General features: G+C 40.8%; 1 protein-coding gene across 1 annotated transcript in view; it reads right to left on the bottom strand.

Moving 5' to 3' along the window:
- The window catches only part of gabra3 (gamma-aminobutyric acid type A receptor subunit alpha3), a gene marked incomplete in the record, with an annotated part of 170,635 nt that overhangs the window by 43,476 nt on the left and 104,882 nt on the right, over nucleotides 1–22,277 (bottom strand). Inside the window, 1 exon segment of the mRNA XM_036143367.1 lies at nucleotides 87–307. Within this exon segment, the coding sequence (XP_035999260.1) occupies nucleotides 87–307 (221 nt within the window).

The raw sequence follows: 22,277 nt of genomic DNA, 5'->3' as shown, positions 1-22,277 counted from the left end.
AATCACACAGCTACAGGGTACAACCTCATTCATTTGGTAATCCGCATGCACACAGGTTTAGATATCTGGTAATAAACAGGCCTCACCTCATTGTGTAGAGCAGTGTGCCATTGTCAACTAGTCGTAGCAGTTTGTTAGGAGTTGTCATGTTGTGGGCCACAGATTTCTTCCCGTTGTGAAAGAAGGTATCGGGCGTCCAGATTTTACTGGCCAGCAGGTTGTTGAGCGGAAGAACTTGCATTGGACCATCAAACTTTAGCCTCTCGTCCCTCCAGCTTTGACGGAAGAAGACATCAATAGTGTATTCCTATAGGGTGAACATTGGAAACAAATTAGTTTACAAGACAGCAGTTTACAGGGATTGAGTATAGAACTGATTACTGCAATTACATGGGCCAGTTAAACCGCAGCTTAATTAAAGACATGAATAAAGTCTAAAATACACTTAGGTTAGACTGGGCCGCTGGCATTATGCTTTTACAGTGACATATAGCTCTTTCAGCTGACCATTATGCTCACAATGCAATTTTCCCCCCCAAAATACACATCTCTTCGGTAAAAGCAACGTTTAGATCCAATCCAAAAGAATACATGGATATACACAAGGAAATCTTTTAGCACTTTATTAAATATACACAATATTTAATCTAAAAACTTTCAGACTCTTATTTTGAAGAGTTCTTGAGTTGCCTTGTAGTCTTGAAGTGTTAGTTCATCACAAAGGCAGAATTGCAGGAATACAAACAACAGCCTTAAGATACAAATACCTGCGGAAGTATCCACCATTTTTAAATAATTTATAACAAGCTAGAAGGAGGCTGTCTCTGTCCAATGCAATAGGACACATTATTAATGATTAATAAACGCTTAACATACTTGTTTATCTCTAATTATCCCTGCGTTTTTTACTCAGAAAAGTAGTAAACTGCATACCAGCAGAATGTAAGTGGCTACTCCCTCTGTGAAAATCTAATGAATTAATTTCTCAATAGCTTTAACGGCAGGAAGTAATCATCCACAGCAGGAGGGGGTGTACCACTTCCACTCAACACATCAACAGGGCTCCTCTAAACAGCGCTGGGTGGAGGTCTAGTAATTGATTTGATTGACCTCCTGATGGCATGAAAACCTAGAGCACAACAAAACAGACTGCATCAGTGCTAACAGATGCACTTTTAATAAAGTCCACAGAGAGACTCACTGACAGATGAAAGCAAAGAAAGTGACAAACACATTTTCTCAACTACTTCTGTCTGTTTGTCTTAGTTTTTCCATTTAATTCTGTCTTCAACACGGCAATCTCTAAGGCTTTCAAACAAATCCAGCTATTAAATAAAGCAAAGCTCAAACAGCAATTTCCTTGTTTTCTTTATGCTGTTTGGTCATGGATTAAATGTTCTGTACAGAGAATAAAGGTCCCAAATGGGCTGCAAAAGCCACATACAAAGATAACAGCTAAAGAGAGAAAAACACATTTATTGTTTTGTGATCTGTACAGAACAATTTGACCAAGACTTTCTGTCATCTGGTTTTGTCTAAGAAGCAAAATACCATTTAATTTCCTCTAACGATAGGTATTCATATGTTAAACAGATACTTGATTTTCAAATTAAATGGCTGCTGAATAAACATAAAATAAATGTATTTGACTAGAATGAAGGCTTTACTTTTTGTCCCTTTTGGTCAAAAATCTCCTTTAAGCACTGGGAAATACTTTAAAGATTGAAAGACAGGAATGAGGAAGAATATAGCCAATCTCCACAGGGCCAAATGACACAGTTGGTTCAGATGCCAGCTGGTGTTCTGCAGGGACTGACTGATTGATTTCCCCTTGACGGAGCAGACAGCAGGAGCTTTCTATCCAACCATATTTTTTAAATCTCTATTCTTACAAGACAGAGAATAGGGAATGGTTTTGCTCCCTTAAACGTTGGTATTCTATTTGTATTGGTGGTTTTTATTGTCAATAGTGCATATGTACAGGACAAGGAGAGGATTGAAATTGCACTGCTCTCTGACCAACGTGCAATGAACATAATGATACATAGACTATAAATACGACTAAACTAAATGTTTAAATGTGATAAACACTTAGTGTTCTAGTGCTAACCCTTGACAGATTAGATTCTGGAGCCTGGTCTGGGGGGAGGGAGGGAGCTCACCAGCGATTGCCTGGGGGTCAAGCTTTGGCCACTGGGGCTCAGGTGGGCTCATCCCAAAGAAGCTACAAGATGCCCCCTTTATGCGGGCCCACGACCTGGTGGCAAGTTGTAAGCGTGGGTGGGGGCCTTGGCATATTAATGGGGCAACTGTGAATCAGAGGGCAGAGTAGCCGTCTTGCAATCGGAAACTGGAGAAGGTGGATCTGGAGAAGGCTTATGCCCATGTCCCTCAAAATATTTTGTCAGAGGTCCTGTAGGAATATGGGGTATCAGGATGGCTTTAAAGGGCTGTACAGTCCTTGTATACCCAAGAGCTATGTTCACATTCTCGGAACAAAATCAAGCTGGTTCCAGTGCGCTTGAGACACTGCCAAGGCTGCCCGTTGTTATTGATCCTGTTTGTGGTTTTAATGACCAGGACCTCAAGGCATCTGGTTTGGGAACTTCAGCATCTCATCTTTGCTTTTTGTGAATGGTATGGTTTTGTTGGCTTCTTAGGACATTGACAATCCACATTAAAAGTAATTAGTGAAGGTAGTCTGGACATCTGATAAGGATACCCCCAGGTTACTCCCTTTGGGGTTTGTTGAAACAAGTCCTACTGGGAGGAGATCCCAGGAAGACCCAGAACTCACTGGAGAGACTATATATCCAGTCTGGCCAGGGGACACCTTGGGATCTTCCAGAGTTAGCTGGAGGATGTTGCTGGGGAGAAGGATGTCTGGGTTTCCCCCCTAGACCTGTTGCCCCCCACAATCTGATTCCCGGAGACAATGGATCAGAGGATAGTTTTGCTTTTCTTAGCTTTTTTTTTTAAACATGTTTCCAATCATAGAGTTAATTTTTTTTATTAGCCAAAGATATTCTGAGTAATAACAAAAAGCTGTTTTTAAGTGATAATTTAATTTATAATGGAAAAGAAATTATACAAACCCTATGTAATCCAATCCCACCTTATTTATAAAAACACTTTAAAAACAGACTAAAGTGCTACACAGATTGAAAGTAAATAGACATAAAATTTATAAAATACAAACAAATAAAACATACAAAACCCAACATTAAACCAACACCCGATTGAGTATTAAAAGCCTGCAAAAAAGGCATGTTTTTAAAAGAGAATTAAAACTCACCAGGTAGGAAGCCTGCATAATGTACAGTGGCAGACTACTTAGGACCAGCTACAAAGGCACAGTCTCCTCTGAGCTTCCACCTGGTTCTCGTCAAAGATTTCTGATGTGCCACTCAAGACCATCACGTCGATCTTACTCTCATTAAAAGCTAAAAACACGAATGCCATCCATTCCTTCAGTTCTGTAAAACACTCAAGCAGGTACCCAGCATTATTAGTGTTTCCCTCGAGTGGCACATAGATCTGGCTGTCATCTGCACAAAAATGAAAAGGAACGCCACGCTTCCAAAGAGTGAAGTCCAGTGGGAGTAAACAGGCTAAACGAAGAGGACCTGAAACCAATCCCTGGGGAACCTCATAAAGAAGATGGACAGTGGAAGACACAGACTCCCTGACTGACACACAATGTTCATTCTCTGAGGTAGCATCTATTCTGGAGCCGTTACTTGTGTTCTGTTATTTGATAGGTACATCAAAACCTTTGAAACAGAGATGGAGCACAACCATGTTCAAGTTAAACCAGAATATTTATCGATCTTCTCCCCCTCCAGCTACATACAGGTAAAATGGTTTCTACTGAGCCTGTTACTATATCTCGGATGCCCGCCCATTGCTCCACAGGAGAGAAACAAATTCCTTGGTCAGTCGTGTCAAATGCTGCAGTTAAATCTAAAAGCAAAAGACTAACACAGACACCAGGGCCAATAACTAAAAATATATGTTAAAAAGTGATTTAAAACCAGATCTGAACTTTTTCAGAATGTCATTTACTTGAAAAAAGGGTGTTAACTGCATTTACTGTACACAATGGATTTGTGCAATATTCTCCTGATGCTTTGATATAAAAGGCAATTTGGAAATACATAGGTCTAAAATTACTAAGAACTGCAGCATCCAAATCAGGTTCTTTCAACCAGAGGCTGAACACCTGCATCGTCAAAAACAGCTGGGCCCACCTTAGCAGACATACTGCTTTTAATAATTCTCAGAAGAAACCAAAGTTGGCACCAGCTCATTTGGGAGTCTGGCAGGAACGCAGTTCTTGGTGGAACAGAAGGTTTTGGATGGCCAGCAGTTTCTTGTAAGAAGATAAAAAAGTAACAGGCTCAAAACTATCAGAAAAAGCAGGAAATGAAACAGAGACTAAGGGATCAAAAGGGATTCACAAAGCAAAAACCTTATACAAACAGCAAGTGAGATTTCAACTCATGAGCTTTGCTGTGGATTTAAAGGTGAATCAATGGTTTTAAACAACATATGAAGTGTGTAACAGATACAATAATATCGGAAAACGTGCTTCTTTTGGAGTCTTCTGATATTTCTTCCAGCTCTCCTCATTGATTTAAAAAGAAAGCTGCTAGTTTGGCCTTCTTCCACTTGTGCTGAGTTCTGCGACACTCACGTCTGGCAGCACAAGCAGAGTCATTTAGCCATGGCTCAAGTTTAAGTTGAACTAATCTGGTTTTTAATCAGGCCACAGTTTCCATAACGGTCTGACTCGTGGTATGGAACGAGGATCAAAGTTCCTGCGTGTCATGACCCACCATCTACGGGTTAAATAGGGTTCTGATTAAAAACAGTGAAGAGGTGAGTTAATGACATAGGAGTGCCGAGTTATAGAGGAAGGTTCAAACATGGTTTGGCAAACATGAACCTCAAGTACAACTAGCAGATGATCAGGAAACACAGCCTGATAAATCTTCAGGTTTTCCACAGGTAAATTGTGAGATAGTACAAGATCAAGTGTGTGTCCATGTTCGTGCGTGACGCCACAGCCAACTGCACCAGGTCAATAGTATCAGTAAGCTCCAAGAAATATTTTGGCATAGATTTAACGGTGCAACATATGTGAATGTCAAAGTCCCCAATAATAAGGATATGTCATACCTTGGCATAACGTCTGAAAATTCACGTAGAAAATCCTTATTATAACCATGAGGGTAATAAATCACAGCATACGACACCATATGAGAGCAACCCAGTTTAAATACGGCCAGGTCAGAGCTGATAAAGGAGGGTGACAGATTGATCTATCTGCTATTGTAAATATGTTTTAAAGCAGTCACTATTTGTCCTCCACCACCTGACATCCGAGGAGCATTAAAAGAAACAGTCCAACATTTCTGTCTCTCGTGTACAGAGAATATTTTCCCAGAATTTTTGAGGATCACGAAGATATTTTTTTGTTTTTGTTTATTTTTAGCAAACGTGAGGCCTTTGTGTCCTTTTTTGCTCAGCCATGGTTTTTGCCTTGAAAACTCTCCTTTTGATGCAATTTTTGTCTTTTTTCCTTATGGATGACTTATGAACACTGACCCCAAGTGAGGCTAGTGGAGCCTGTAGCATTTATTTGTTGTTTTTGGGTAGGTAATTTTAGCAGGTTAGTCAGTCTTGGGAAGGTTCCTCTTTGTTACACACTTCTCTGATCGAGAATCATGAACCATTGTGGTTCACTCCTGGCCCAGAGCCAAAAGTCTTTGTAACCTTTTCCAGACTAAGAAATGTCAGAGACTTTGTTTCTCATTTGTGCTTAATTTGTCCAGGTCAGGGCATGATCTGTGGCTTTTTAAATTCTTTAGCCCACGTCAAGTTGTCAGACTGGTTCATTTTGGGCGGTTTTGTGATTACACAGGTCTGGCAATAATGAGGCCTGGGGGTGAATAATGTGCCTTATCAAAAGTAATTAATTATTTAATAAGGAGGGTAACTGTAATTACGTATAGGACCAGGTTAAATTTTGTATATTTCTTTCTTTAATCAATGAAATCCCTGTTTACAAACCATTTTATATATCTATTTTGCTTACTTTGATAATAAAATTACTTTGATGATCTGAAGCAATAAGACAAAACGGAAAAAACAAGAATACTGCAAGAAGGCAATTTTTTCACAATACTCATTATCAGAGATTAATTATGTAGGATGAAGAAGATTAACTAGCAAAGTAAAAAAAAAAAAAGGTACTGCGCTTAAGCTACAGCTCTAGCCTGGTTTCATCTGACAGAATAAGAATTATACCCACAGTTGCTCTTCATACTAAAACAACACATTTGTTTTTAATGATTTTATGATGTGTAGTCTGAAAGAAATCCCTCTGTTGAGAATTTCAACCTTAATTTAATTCACTATGATAATGACACACAGATATGTTCTATTTATGTGCAATATCATGATCCGATCTTCTTAGTCACTGCATCAAACAAACCACTTAAAATGATTCTCATTTAATTAGAATACATTGGATACAGTTACAGTGCACAGCCTAATGAGCTAAAATCAACAATAAAATAAACAATAAAACATTGCTTTCCCTCTTGTCTGAAGGATATTGATGAACCAGAGTCCTTTTTCTGGATGTCAGACATCACATATAGGTTCATACATCCAGTGGGATTGTGTGATGTGGCTATCGGTAAGGTCTGTGCTCCATGTTGACCAGCTATAAATGATCCACTCTGTTTTCCCCATAACAAACATTAGTAGGATAATAAATACAGTAGTGCAGTTGTTTCGTACAGGTCAGCTCTAAGCCTCTGTTGCTTCAAGAGGAGAAAGTTCAGTTTTGGCTCTGCTAGCAAAGATGGAGGGTTTTTGTTTTCCATTGGGTCAAGGATGTCCTTAATACTGTATGCAATATGGTGGACTGTTTGTGAAAATGGCCAAGTCATGATACTTTAAATGCGGCGTGCTTGAAGAGAGGCTGGGCTGCCTTATAGCAGACCTCCATGAAATGGCAACCCACTTTTTTCTGCTAATGTTACTCTCTTGGGTACCTGGATAATTATTTCGGACTGCACGTACACTGGCAGCATTTGCACCTGCAAGTAGGAGACAGCACTATTGTTGTTCCCAGCAGTCTCCCTAGTAACATGTCTTAATTCAGCTGGACGTTTTAGCGACTGGGAGCTAATGTCATTCTGTCCAGACGACAAAGTGGCGGGTGAGTTCCAGAACCTCTATCCTGATTCTGTGGTGAATAAAGTCACACCTGAACCAGAAATGAGATTAATGATCAAACTACCACCCTCCAGTATAACAATTTAACACAGCGACTGAACATGGACAGGTAGACGGACAATATTTCTGGATCATTGAAGGGGAAGTTACCCCCACATTGCAGATCCTTCGTGCGTGGACGTGCCTGGACCGTCTCCATGAGTCCGTCAAAGGCAACGGCAATTATCGTCTAGCTCCGATCTGAAGTTCCTTGGAGTCTGATGAGAGCATGTGCAAGAGGTAGGATTTCACGCGATCTTCATCATTACAATCAGAATTCTAATCTATTTGGAGAAGATTACCATGTTTCAAATTAAATGTTGAAATGTCAAATCTGCTTCATTATTTGCCGCTAAAAGGATGGTTTGCATCCGACATTTAAATAAAACTGTCAACGTTATTGAGACTATCGAAAAAATAAATTTAATTTGTGGTTAACGTTCTCTATTTACAGTATTTTAACTTTAACTAACCGGATGTTGTTGCCGTTCTTTTTCCTGTTTGCCACGGCCAGAACTGCGGAGCTTGAACCGGCCGGAATCAGACGGACTGGAGCGGTACAGAAAATTGGAGTTGTTCAGTAATTAGGCAGTTAACGATGGACAGTGACATTCAGAGTATTCACGGAAAATGTGGAACCGTTCCCATTAATTTACAGCCTCGTGAGACCATCCTGATCTCGCGAGCTTTCAAGGTTTCACTCACAGATCAGTCTGGCTACTTTCCGTTAAAGGAAATTTGGAGCCGTTCACCAAACGAACGTCCAATCAGCGTTGGCTTTGAGGCGGGTTGAGGTGCGACGCAACGAGAAGCGCGACAGTTCAGTCTAAAGAACATGGCGGCTTCAGCCGATGAAACTAGCGTTAGCGTGGCTATCGAGCAAGTTTTATCGGAATTACAGAGTATTTCTCTGCTGAGCTAACGAGCCTTTACCTGCAGCAGCAAGAGCAGCTTGGCTTGTGGTTGTGTTTTCGTCGTCGCTCGGTTAGTACGTCATATGCTTCGTTGATCTGATTGGTTTATTTGGCCCGTCTATCACCAACATAGGCCAATCAGCTAACCAGTATTTTCGCCCCTTCCCAAAATTACTTCAACGGAAGGTTTCCAGATGGATATGCGGAGCAAATCCATCTGGCGGAGTCAGGTTAATTAATTTACACAACAACGTAGTTCCGTCAGTCGGATGTAAATGGAACAGAGCAAGCACGGGGATGTGGAATCTGGAGGTTGCACTGACTTACTAGGTAACTCTGCTTGCTGTCTATATATCCAGAGATGTGATGGTCGCTGTTCCCTTGCATACTGTTCAAGAGACAATCTACTTTGTCTGTTTCCTCTGGACAAGACAAGTGGAATCTAGATTTATTGTATGTTTTTATTTAAAGAGTCAGCCCTTCCGGCACAGCAAGCTGTCCGCTATCCTCCTTACATCATCGATGATTATCGCCATTAACAACCCAAAGTTTTACCGAAGCAGAAAAGACGCCTGCTAAGGCCTGCAGTCGTTCTTAAATAGGTATCACAATAAAATATAAATTTTTTTTTGAGAACCAAATAGAGCTTTCATGTTTTTCATGTTGGGAGTAATCAGTGAATCATGTCAGTGATGGTGTTGGACTGTCATATTTTTTTTAAAAGAAAAAAAAAAAGAGCTCACAGATGGAAAAGAGATATTAAACATCAAAGGAAAATGATGTGCATACAATAGAAATGAAATGTCTCCTTTACAGATACTGGTCCGGCATCGAAGTGCAAAGCACCCGCTGGCGGCGGGGCCGAAACTAATGAGAATGAAAGGAAATGATGAAAACGTCAGAAAAGTCTGATAAGATGGCAGTTAAGGATGTACAGCAGACTCCACCAAATGAGTCTGCACTTTAAACAAATGACGGTGGCCGATTATGGCAGGAAGGTTAGGTCTGATAGAAAATTAAAGAAGCTTTTCTTTCTAGAATAAAGGAGTTCATGAAGTTTAAACATTTAGCTGCTACATCTCAATTTAATATCGCCATCACACTTTGCCTTAATGTTCTCTGTGGATATGAACATTACTTCTATGGCATCGTTAATGTTTTAAATCTTGCACCAAAGTTCCCTTTTTTTAAAGGATCTTAAGAAAAATATATATTTCTGAAACTAACGTTTAGGTCCATTTATTTTATTTTGTACAACTTTTTAAAACATCATATTATGTGGAAAAAAGAAGCTTACCAGCTGTTTTTTTGATGGTGAATGTTGCCTTGTTTTCATCTGCACACAGCAGGCCAGGGTCAACATGGCGGCTTGATTGTGCGGTAATGACACGCATCACTTCTGGGAGGTTCCACGTCTATCAGACCTGGCTGTGCTGGGTTTCACTCTCTGTGTATTGTGATCATCAGTCAGACTTGATCAATGTTTTAATTACAACTCCTCCTTATTCCCCTGTTGTAAATCATCCTCCCTCGCTCTGCCTCTCGTGTGCCGTTCACATTTCCCCGCAGGGAGTGTAACCTGTGTGAGATTTGCAATGAGCTGTGAATCCCACCCCAACTCTAATTATATTCAGAGTTCACATGCATCCTACACTTCTAAGGTTTGAGCTTGTTTAGCAGGTGGCTGCGCTGCACTTCAACACAAGACGTCCAAACATAAAATGATCAGAAGATGTGGAAACGTGATAAAGACAAAAAAGCCCATCATAAATGTGTCTGTAATAAGTCTCAAAAGAGCAAAAAGTCTGTGAAAGAATGAAAAATATGAAAAGGAACTTCTGGAACAGAAAATTAAAAATGTATGTGAATACCTTTTAGTTATTATTCTTCTCAAAACTTTTCTTAACATTTTTCAAACAGCTTTCATGTCGACCATTTTCATTTTTCTATTACATTTTCGTACCAACCAAATTACTTTTGACCTTTTCGCACTCCACATTCTTCTTTCTGCTTTAACTTGTGGTTGTCAGATAATGGGGCTTTTCAGTCACGACGGCCAAAAACCCAGATTATACCTACCCTCCAAATGTAAAACCCTGCGTGTGTAAAAAGGACTTGACAGCTGAACTCTTTCTTCCCCTGGCAAAAACACTTAAACAGGTGGATAATAAAGAAAGGGGACACTGGTTTAACGTGACATAGTTAAAGCTATCAGGATCTTGCCAGGGGAGGAGAACATTTGATCCTACAATGACGTGATACTCATCTTAAGTGAACCGATCTTAAGGTAGAGAACGTTTAGTGATCAGCTTCATTGCCTGGAAAATGAGAGTTTCAGATTTGTGCCTAGGGTCTGAAAACCAGAGTTCAGCTTTAAGGAGTGGAGAGAGTAGTCTGCAGGAGGGAGGTTTAAATGCACGGTGGAAAAACGATAACGAAAGGAGGGGAAGCAACATAAAAAATGTAAAAATATTTTAACAGGCTAATTGCCTCTAGTGCATTTGCTGCAGGGATAGACTCCAACCCCCTGAAGACCTTATACACTGAACTGTACAAAGGATAGACAGGTACATATAATGATATGATCGTGAATAATCAATAAATATTTCCTTATTTGTTTCTGTTTGTAATCCCACTCGCCATTTTCAATACAAAAAGACCAACATAAGATTAATTTCTTGTATTCACATCAGTAAAACAATAGAGTAGCAAAAAGACGTTTAAGTGATGCCAGTGTCCCTGATCCCCAGTGTAAACAAAAACATGACATTACATTTGAAAATAATACTATCATCCTTAGAGCATCATAAAGAATCTCCACAATTTAAAAAGAAAACATGCTTCTTTTTTGCTTAAAAAGCTCACATTCTCAGAGTTAATGGAACAAATAATCAATCACTAGAGCCAGTCTACTGTCTACTCAGTTTTAAGATCTATCAAATATCAGCAAGCATAGAGCAGAGTCACTGTTTGCTGTTTTAGCTTTGGTCTACCATTCTAGTCTGGTGTTAAAGTGGCGAGAACAACACAGATATAAATATACCATGTTACCTGTTAGATATAAGGTGCACCACTGAGCATATTTCTGGGACTTGTTTGTTTTTGGTGGAAAAGTTACAACTACATTAAGAGGGTAAAACTATCCCTCTTACAGTTTTAAGGTTTACTTTTTGCAGACAGATTCTACACTGTCATTGTTTTAAAAAGTCAGCGCAGAATAGGCACTGTATTTTTTTAACTATAAGGCACACTTAAAATCCTTAAATTAACATTGATGATGCGCCTTATAACCCAGTGTGCCTTATATATGGTTACCGTTGTGCTTGCTGACTGATTTTATGTGGTACAATGCGCTCAAAAATCCGTTAAACTATGTAAGTGTGACTTTGGTATGCATCAAAGCCGCTCCACTCAATGAATATTCAGAGCATTACGGTACACCGTGTCACTACCTGATCGGAACATGTAGCTGTCTACAAGATCGCCTGACTGTAATGTTGAAACTAGAAGTGCATTCATGTAAAGGCCCCCACATACTCTGTCGTACTTCACTCTGCAGATGTCCGCACAAACTCGAGGAGCACTTAAGGCAGACTCTGCATGAACTCCGCGCATACAGCTACATGACACACTATAAACTGCTCGGCAGCAAGAAGTCTTTACATTCAAATGTGACAAATATGTGACACTGAGCTTGATACACTGAGCTGCTCCAACAGGCGGTCGCAATGACGCTCGTCATCACAGTCCCTCTCTGTTCTCACTGACAGGTGTCTGCTGGAAGAGAAACGGCTCTAGGTGCTCAGCTAGCTAATCACGCATTTTACTATCCGTTCCGCCTCTTTGTCCCTCTGCCAGAAAGTGTGGGAATTGTAGGAATTTACCGAAAGAAATGTAGACAATAGTATGCTCGACTATGAAGGGTAAAACGTCCACGGAGAGTCAGCACAGAGTTTGCCAAGTGCACAACACGGCTGAGTATGTGTATGTGCAGCCCACGCCCGGAATACACGCTAGCAACAATAAACCTAGTAAGTTAATTCAATATAAAAGTAGCGTTTATCTTAACCTTATGTTAGAAACAGGACAGTGTAGTCCAACTACTCTGTCCTCCCGACAGAGAGGGATAGCTCTCCCTCTCAGGAGAGAGCTGTGTACGTGAAAGGGCGGGGTGATATTACACACTTGGGAAGAATATTTAGTGCGCCTTATAATCCAGTGTGCCTTATATGTGGACAAAGACACGTTAATTCACTGTGTGCCTTATGTTTCGAAAAATACGGTAAGCCTTGTGCCAAAAACTAAGCCCACTTAGTCCTGCTACTATAACCTTTGTAGAGAAGTGATTTTCTCCTGGCTACCGATGACAAAATTTGTTCATACATTCTCTATTATCACTGTTGTGCTATATTACCGCCATGAAAAATAATTGAGGTCAGATTTAATTCTGACCACACAGCCACAAAGGAGAGAAAGGCACAAAGGGACGGCCCTCTCTCTCAGCAAGGTGCTTTTGTAAACACCCCACAGATAAAAAGGGTCAGAGTGCTTCTGACCACTCTCTTCTGCAGCTCCCACACTGTGCAGACTTCTCTTCAGACTCCAAGCTGCACAGACAACCTCTCCCAGGAGCAGACCAGGAAAGAGCTACTTTGGACCATGGGCCCTGGCCGAGCCTGACCGACACACGAACTAACACCTGGGAGAAACTTCTCGTCGCCCGGAGGACATGTCCGAGCAAATCAAAGTTACATAAGTCTGCTGTCTTAACCTTATCATCAGTAGCAGGAGGAAGAAGTTCTGCCTGCCAAAAACAGCTTAGTTTATTTTTGTCAGCCTTTACAGAGAAGCAAAACCCAGACGGAGCTGAAAAGCCGACAGAAGGACCCGCTGGTGAGTGCTGAGGAAAACCTGCTTAAATCAGACTGCAACCGGGACAGAGAATGTGGCAGAGACCAGGCCTCCAATCCCGCCTCCACATGCTGTTGCAGAGCTAGCCTGCCAAGAACAAACCAATGATTCTCCCTGCTTTTCAGTGCTCCTTCCTCGGATGGACAGAACTCAATTTTTGCTGTTAAAAGATCGCTAGTGCTCGAATTCATCCCTTTCAACCATTAGGCCCGTTTACACTACACTTTTTTAACCGAGCCGAGACCAGTCCGAGCTCGGTAACCGAGATAACTCTTGTGTGTAAATGGTCAGCAGACTGAACCAGACCGCGCTAACGATAACCGGACCGCGCTAACTGCAGACCAGTTCATCACCAGGTCTCGGACTGGTTTTTTTTAGCCCGGTTCCATGATAACGAGGAGCGCATGAGCAGACCGCGTCATCCCCTTACAGTCAGCTGACTGTCAGCGGGTTTCCCGGCGTGTCTGGCTGCACGTCCCGATTCACGCTCCATTCAGACAAATTTCAGACATTCATAATAATACTAGCTTCCTTACCGTGCCACACTGTTTCCAGTGATGACTCTGCTTATGAACCTCAGCGTCTGTTGTTGTTTCCTGCGTCTGTAAATCCTTATTAGACGTTCATTTGTCTTATCCATGTCCCAAAAGCCGACTCTATGTCTAACAATAACATCCTGAATATTACGGGTGCCGCCATTTTGATTTGCTCGGTCCCGCCTTCAATCCCAAAGAGCGGTAGTACCGCAGATCGCCACTAGGGGGCGAGGAGCAACCAAGGAACAAATAACCGAGATAACTCTTGTGTGTAAACGGCTGCATTTATCTCAGTTAACTGGACCAAGCTCGAACCGGTCTCGGCATGGCTCAGTTTTTAGGTGTAGTGTAAACGGGCCTATTGTCTTGATATCAGCTTAAAGGTATACTATGCAACCGGGGTTGATTTTCCAGCGAGGCTCCCCCCAGAGGGCGAAAGTAAAAGTGCACTGTTGTAAAGATGCTAAGCTGTTCTGGTTTCTCCGTCAAGCCAGGACCGGTTGTTTTGAGCTTAGCAGACAGGCAAACGCAATGAAAAGTAAAAAAAAACAGCAGTACAAACAATGACTAACACAGTGAAAGTATGAACATCAGGGTTTCCCACAGTGCTATCTTGGCGAGGCGGCCGCCTCGCCAAACTTACGCTACCGCCTCGCCAACATTGAAAAAAAATAAAAATAAAAATAATAATAATAAAAAAATAAAAATAAAAAAAACTTGCGGTTCTTTGTTGTTGCTTTCGCGTGTGCATATAGTGAATGGCAGGGCAAAAACACATTGAGTTCTCGCCGTAAAGCAAGACTGACTCTCGCGGTCTTGCAGAGACTTCTGAGCCTGTGGGTGCGGGCCGGGGGCTCTTGCAATTGCAAGTACGGTATTTCCCCCACAGACCACCAGGGCGGCCGAGAAAACCTTTGTTCGACCTGAAATGACTCATTTAATCATCCAAAACGGTATGGAACACATTAATTAACTAAAAAATGTTGCATAGTATGCCTTTAAGAGCTGATCATCACCAGACAATACGTAACAGACAGAGGGTTATTTAATAAACATTAAATAACTTTAAATAGTGTATAACTGCACAACATCACTATCCTGAACTTTAACATTTACTCTGCTATCTGATCCTGTAGAGTTTAGATCAATGACATCTTCAACAATCTTGAACAATTTTTCAACCAGTAGCAAAATGGCCTCAAAATAGTTTAGAAATGCTGCATGCTGGCTCAGTTGTCGGTACTGTTGCCTTGCAGCAAGGAGGATCTCGATTCAAATCCTGATTGGAGCCTTTCGATGTGGAGTTTGCACGGTTTTCTCTCGGTCCTCTGGCTTGACTTGATTCAAACACTTTTGATACATGAATATTCAAGGTTTACCTTGTTCTGGATTGTTTCAGGATTTTGTTTCAGTCCAAGAGTTAGACTTTAAGTATTAGTGGGTATAGACAATTGATGCTTGGAAAGATGGTTGGGTGGTTTGGAAATGACCTTATAACTTTTGTTATATTGAAGGAAAACAGTTTCTTTTTTCAAGGTCGTCACAGATGTCTTTCCTCCTTGGTACTGTGTTAACCCACATCTAAATGCTCAAGACTAGCAAACAGCCAAACCTCTTGCTTTAATGGAGGTGGTCACATGTGCCAAGGATCTGTCAATCAAATAAACCTGATTAATAGAACTTGCCTGCTTTTTTCCTTTCTAAACCCTTAAGTAAAAGAGGCAGCAAGGGTTTATTTAATATTATCACAGAGATTATTCATTTTGGCTTTGCTTTAGTTTATTTATTTATTTATATTATTTTATTTTAAATGATGACAGTGTGGGATCTGTTGTATGTCTTCTACACATGAGATTAGATTTAAGTAACTTTAGAACCTGCAATAGACCAGTGTTCCTAAGACTAAAAGTAGCTTTTAGTGATGTAATTTTAGGAAAAATCTTACAATTTCCAGAATTCTGCCATTATTCTAAGAATTTTACCCTGGAAAGATAAAAGTTGTTCACAAAGCATCTTAAGCTTTGAGCAACTAAAGTGGAAAAAAATGTTAGGAGTAGTGAGGAGGACTTATAGCGAGTCTAAGAGTGTCTTAAGCAGGGAAGATGATGGAAACAGAGAGAGCTGAAATGGCTGATCCAGCATCTAAACAGTGGAGGAAATGAGCATATACACTTCTTTACCAATCATACAATTACTAATATGTAGATACGATAAACTTTATCACCCCCAAAGTAGGGTTTATTTAATTAGTTTTAGCACCCGACAGGTTAAAGGCACATCTCTAATAACATAATTTTCTAGTTACATAATTGTATTGAGGATAAATAAATATTGACATAGTATTGAATAATCATAAATAAAAAAATGGAGAAATGTACAAAGAATATATAAAAAACAGGTGAAAAAGTATTTTCTGTATTTCATGATGATGTCAGGTTACTGGGGTAGTAACCTTAGTAGGGAGGCCCAGACGTCCCTCTCCAGCCACTTGGGCCAGCTCCTCCGGGTGAACCCCAAGGCGTTCCCAGGCCAGCCGGGAGACATAGTCCCTCCAGCGTGTCCTGGGTCTTCCTCTGGGTCTCCTCCCGGTGAGACGTGCCTGGAACACCTCACCAGGGAGGCATCCAGGAGGCATCCTGACCAGATGCCCGAGCCACCTCAACTGGCTCCTCTCGATGTATAGGAGCAGTGGCTCTACTCTGAGTACCCAACTGGATGATCGAGCTTCTCAGCCTATCTGTAAGGGAGAGCCCAGACACCCTAAGGAGAAAACTCATTTTGGCTCCTTGTGTCTGCGATTTCGTTCTTTCGGTCATCACCCAAATCTCATGACCATAGATGAGGGTAAATTTAGAGCTGTGCCTTTTGACTCAGCTCTCTCTTCACCATTTGTGTATGTTTGTGTGTGTTTTTCTTCTTTTCTTGTACTATCAACCAATCGCAGCTCTTAGAAGTCAGTGTCACATATAGCAATGGGGTCAACTACATCTCCTCACTATATGATCAAAATTTCTGTCATTTCTTTATTCAGAGTCGTTCTCAGCAACTATCTGAATCACTCTGGAGCTCCCAGGTAGGAATTTTTAGGCTAAGGTAGAGAATCTTTGTGAATACGGGCACAGATCTTATATGTTGTATCTAAATATGAAAAGGCCAATAAATAGAAAAGGTTGGAATTTCTTTTCACAGCTAAAGATAATGTCATACTTTATAGTGTGTTTGTCAGTATGTAACTGGCTCAGTTTTCACGCCTCAGTTTTTTTTCTCAACTAGAGTAACTCTCAGCTCTGGTTCTTGACGGTGGGTTTTTAAATTAGATGGGTTCTTAAATTGAATGCCATTGAAAAGGTTGATCATAATTATCTGTAAAGTCCAGGTAATTTTGAAATGGAATGCCAGATTTGACATTTCTTTGAAACACACATTCCTTATCTTTTTCTGAAACTCCTTTGTTGGATGTTACCTTCTCCATACTTGCTTAGCCTTCAATCTGTACCCGTATTGTTGAGCTGAATGTGATTTGTAAAAGCAGGGATGCCCAGGGGCCGTTTGTGATTTGATAATTTTAAGGGTAAATGCAGGATTTCAGGTCTCGAAGATTGGTTAAAATCTAAGCAGTGTTCATTCTTGCAGCTTCTTTGCACACTGGAAAGGGAATCAGTCAGGCAAATGGTATTCTGTTGGTTATGTCCCTCTAAAGATTAAGCTTACAGCTTGGCAGCAAAAACTTTTATAAAATCTCTCTAATAAACATCTAAAACTAATAAAAAGCAAACATTTTGCTTGTCTTACATTACCAAGACTCTCTAACTCTATAATTGAAATTCTTTGTTATGATATGATGCAGTTTTTTACTCCGCATCTTTCTCCCTAGCTGCTTAATGACTGCATTGTAAAGTCTTATTAGTCCTATTAGCAGCTATTTCCTCAAATCTACTTTTCTTTCAACTTGTTTTTTACCCACAATAACTCATACTTAGACATTGTGGAAAAGTAGGACTTTTATGGTGAATAATAGGAAAACAAATCTAACCCCATTTTAAGTTTTTAGTTTATCTAAAAGGTGCTGGAGGTGTGTGTTTTGTGTGGGAAAGGGCCTAATTGGGTTTACCAGCCTTTGAACAAGGACAACATGATTGATATGTAGACCAAGAGTTCGTCTCCAAACTTAAGTGGCACAAATATCCATCTTCTCAGTAAACACCTGGAACTGAGCAGTATCCTGAATCTTAAGCATACAAAATGTGTTGTGAAAAATCTCATTTCTCAGGGGTGTGCACAACTGGGGAGATTAGGCCATCACTGACATCTTGTCAAAACAAGCTTGAGCGCAGCACGTGACAACCTGAATCGCTTCATATCAGCACAGGCCTGTCAAAGCCCACCAAAAAAAACAAAAAAAAAAACAGGTACATGTGCTGCAACACTGCATGCATGCGAATGAGATGTGACTCGGCAGGCTCACGGAGCTGGAAGAAGGAAGATGAAAACAAAAGGCTTGAGGAAGAAAAACTCATTCGCCTTCTTACCAGAGAATAAGATCATAACCCTCATGCTGGTTGTGGGTCTAAGATGTGTGGGCATTTTTTATTGTCAGACTCTGCTTTTACATATTTTTGCCAAAGTATTTAAGTCAGATACTAAAACCTAGCTCCTATTGTGACAAGGGAAACTAAGGGCAGATGTGGTGAATTGAAGTCGGAGTGAAGACTCTAGTAGTGGCCCTGGGGCTGAGTGAAGAGCAGACATTTCTGGGACACTTGATGTTACAGTGAGGGGTAATTGGACCATGGGATGTATACTGCATAAAAGTTTGACATGCCGAGGGTATAGAGGAGACACTGTCTAGGAACATTTCAGCTTTAATATTCTCTTACAGCGCTACCATTTTTAGGCCATGCTAGCAGCACTACTCCTGGGATGAGAACATCCCCCAGCTTAATCCTTTGAGCCACAACGAATAATCTCAGTGTCTCTTGAAAGGATCACCATTAAAATCTGATATATATACGCCGTGTCTTCTGACTGTGGAACCCAAGGACTTTGGTTTTCTTCCAACTCTCGTTCGGCAAGCCTGCCAAAATATTAAAATAATATCAGTCAACCCAATACCGCCAATTCTCTTACATTCTCCTCCATTGATGCAGCTGTTGTTATGTTAGAGGTATCTCCACAAATCAAAAATCCAACTGATTTGCATACCATATGCACGCACTCCTTCCAACAGCCTCTTATCATCCTGTAAAATACCACATGGATCGTCCATTTCATCTCTGTTCATCTGACGGACAAAATCCTTTTATTTCCCAGAACGGTGATCTGTGTTGCTTCTTACTGAGGCGCTGCGCCAGTCCATATTTATGTAGCCTGAAAGCCGGTGATGTAGAAAACGCACTAAAATGACCTGTCCCCGACCTACTGTAGATATATATGCTTTTATCAGCTCTGAGTGGGAGGATTTCCCCCTCGGCACATCAGATTCTTTTCCCTAACGCGTACCAATAAACGTGTTCCAACTCTGTACAGCAGTCCTTTTATATTAATCTGTAGGCTCCAAACAGACGTGAAGGACAGCTCCTACAAATCTCTTACTCCAAAGGTGCCCTTTGGTTGGTGGACAGGTATTGATGTCTGCATTTCAAATGTCTGATTATTTAAGTACACAGTCAATAATTACTTCTTGGCGCATCTACTGTTCCCATTTGCTGATTGCAAGTGCATGAGCTCTAGCTTCGCCTTGCTATCGCTTCCTTTATTTAACTGTCCCAAGAGCACAGAGTCGTGAGCTGTCGTGAGCTTCAACTCATGCAATCCCATGCAACGACATCAAATTCAACCTTTGCTACGGAAAAAAAAAAAACATTTGGAAAATTCAGTGGGAGGAATTACTGGTGTGTGAGGCTGAAGAGAACTGTTTATTCTCTTTTGGTATGTTCTTCATTGCAAAAGGGTTTATGTTGCGAAGAACAAACGAAGAGAAGAGAAGATTACATACACCCATTACAGGCATGAGCATCAATGCATTTTGCCTTCTGATGAAGAGTAATTTTCAACAAACAATTTAAAGGATTTTAAATACAAGAGTTAGGTACACAATTTATGGTGATTTTCTTTTCAAGAATCCGAACGGGGGTAAAAATATCAACATAGATACCTACTGATATTTAGTGAAATGTTCCCTGGCAAGTTCCACCTGAACCACGTTCTGTTTGTAGCCACAAAACGTCAACAGGCTTCCAGTAGAAGAGCTGGATAACTGATTTGTCCGCTTAGCAAAATTGTGCAGTTTAAAGTGATTGGTTATCCTGACTGTGATGGCCACACCTGCGGCCACACAGCCGGTAACCCCACAAACAACCACTTTTTCACTTTAAGTTTTCACATACGTATACTGCAGCATAAATACATTGGTTTGTTTCTTTTTATTGTGACAATATTGAAAGACATTATTTCCAACTGTAGAGTGCACATTTGGTTAACTTTTGTATTTTTTGTGCTTCCTTTTCTGGTGTTGTGGGGAGTACCTTCAACTGGACTGAAGCAGAGGACTCTGGCCGGCACACTCCAATCCCAGATTGCCTGACTGATTGGGTGGTACCATCTGGAGTTCCACTAGAGGAAAACACCATATAGTCCTCTTTGTAACATTTTTGCATAATCTTTCTTTTGCTTTTGTGATTTGTTTATGTCATGGTTGAGTTTCGATTTGGCTTTGTTTTTCTGTTATTTTCATTTTTTCATCTCTTTTGAGTTAGGTTTTTTACTTATTGTTTTCAGTCATCAGTTATTTTCTGTCAATTTTCACCTCACCTCCTCAGCAGTCAGTCACACCTGATATCATTTGCTGGTTAATTAGTCAGACCCTGGTGTCACCTGTCAGTTCTCTATTTAAACCTCCCTCTGTCTTTAGTTCAGCACTGGGCCGTCATCATCATCACTCCACACCTCTCCATGCCAGTCCCCGTTTGCCTTGGAAGCTTTGTTTTTGCTCCTGTTAAGGTTAGTCCAGTCAGTCACTCTAAAGACTGTTTGTTCTCTGTTTGTCCCTGGAGAGGTTCTGCTCTGTGCCCTGTTGTCTCTCAAGTTCTGCTAACCTGACTAGCCGCCCTGGAGGAGTTCTGCTCTGTGCCCTGTTGTCTCTCAGTTCTGCTAACCTGACTAGCCGCCCTGGAGAAGTTCAGCTCTGAGCCTCGGTGTCTCTCTAGTTCTGCTAACCTGACTAGCCGCCCTGAAGAAGCTCAGCTCTGTGCCCTGGTGTCTCTCAAGTTTTGCTAACCTGACTAGCCGCCCTGGTGAAGCTCAGCTCTGTGCCCTGGTGTCTTCTATGAACTGCTAACCTGAGTGCTACGAGGCCTACTAGCCGAGCAACACCAAGCAAGGGTGGACTCTGTCTCCGGTCCGTCAGCTCCTGCCATCACCTTCTCTCCGTTCCTGTACAACCAGCTCCTCTGGCCTCATCAAACCTCCACCCATCAACCTTGTAATAAATACTCTCAAACTTTTAGTCCCGTGTGTGCATCCTGAGTTTATCGGTAAACAAAATCGTGACAGTTTATTTTGTTAATTTTGTTTAGTTTATTAGTCATTTAAGTTTAATCCCTAAGCTAACCGTGTTTAGTTAATTTTGTGTTTGTGTAGATGGTTCCTTTCCCTCTTCCTCAGTGTGTCAGTCTGGTCTGATCAACCAGTATTTAAGCCCCCTTTGTTTGTTGTGTGTCAGATCAGTTTGCTTGTTTGAGCAGTTAGTTTGAGGTTTTGTTTGTTTAACTTTGATTTTTGTTTTTTGCCTTGTGTTAATTTCTTCATTTGACCTCTTTTAAGGGCCCTATATGTATTGTTTGGAATTTTGTTACTTTGGCGAAATAAAACCCATTTTCTTGAAAATGACCACTGTGTCCACATGCTTGTCCGGCTCGGTCCCTCACACTGACATATGCCAGATATTTATTCATGCTTCACAAAGCTTACAACAGTTAAGGCCCAGGCTAAGGGAAGATAATTATATAAGCGTAATGTTATCCTGCTTTAGCAATTCCTAATTCAGGTTTCGGTTATGGATCATCGTCCCGCTAAAACACCAAACTGTGTCCAAGTTTCAACCACCTGATCCAAAGTGGCACCCTCAGATATACAGAAATTGGTTACAACAAAGACAGAGGAACACGTTTTAAATGGGTGGTGTCCTTCAAATGTCAATGAACTTGACATTTGAAGAGACTTCTCCACAACCTTTTACAGTAAAATCCATTGTGAAATCAAATCTTTATTGAAACAACTCCAAAATAAATCAATATTTTCATTAGCAATCAAAGTCTTTCTCATCAGTTTCTAAATGACATCCTAAGCTATGTACAAAAATATATATGTTACTGTTTTTTTTTGAATGATTAAAATCTCACCACAGGTGAGTGGTCACTCCTATAGTGACCACTTTTAAAATGCTGCGATGTATTAAAGTCAAATTGTTATCCGACTGTCCGTCTTAATCGACATCTCTGTGGAAGCAAAATATAAAATCAGGGATGAGTCTGTGCACAGTCACTTGTATAGTCCATAGCCAGGGGAAAAACAAAACAGGCATAGTAACACTAACCACAGTGTTATCTGTAGAGAGGATCCTGTTTGC

This window comes from Fundulus heteroclitus, chromosome 11 (assembly GCF_011125445.2).
Source record: "Fundulus heteroclitus isolate FHET01 chromosome 11, MU-UCD_Fhet_4.1, whole genome shotgun sequence".
Taxonomy (NCBI): domain Eukaryota; kingdom Metazoa; phylum Chordata; class Actinopteri; order Cyprinodontiformes; family Fundulidae; genus Fundulus; species Fundulus heteroclitus.
The sequence above is the reverse complement of the archived record's forward strand: the minus strand, read 5'-3'. Positions and strand labels throughout refer to the sequence as shown.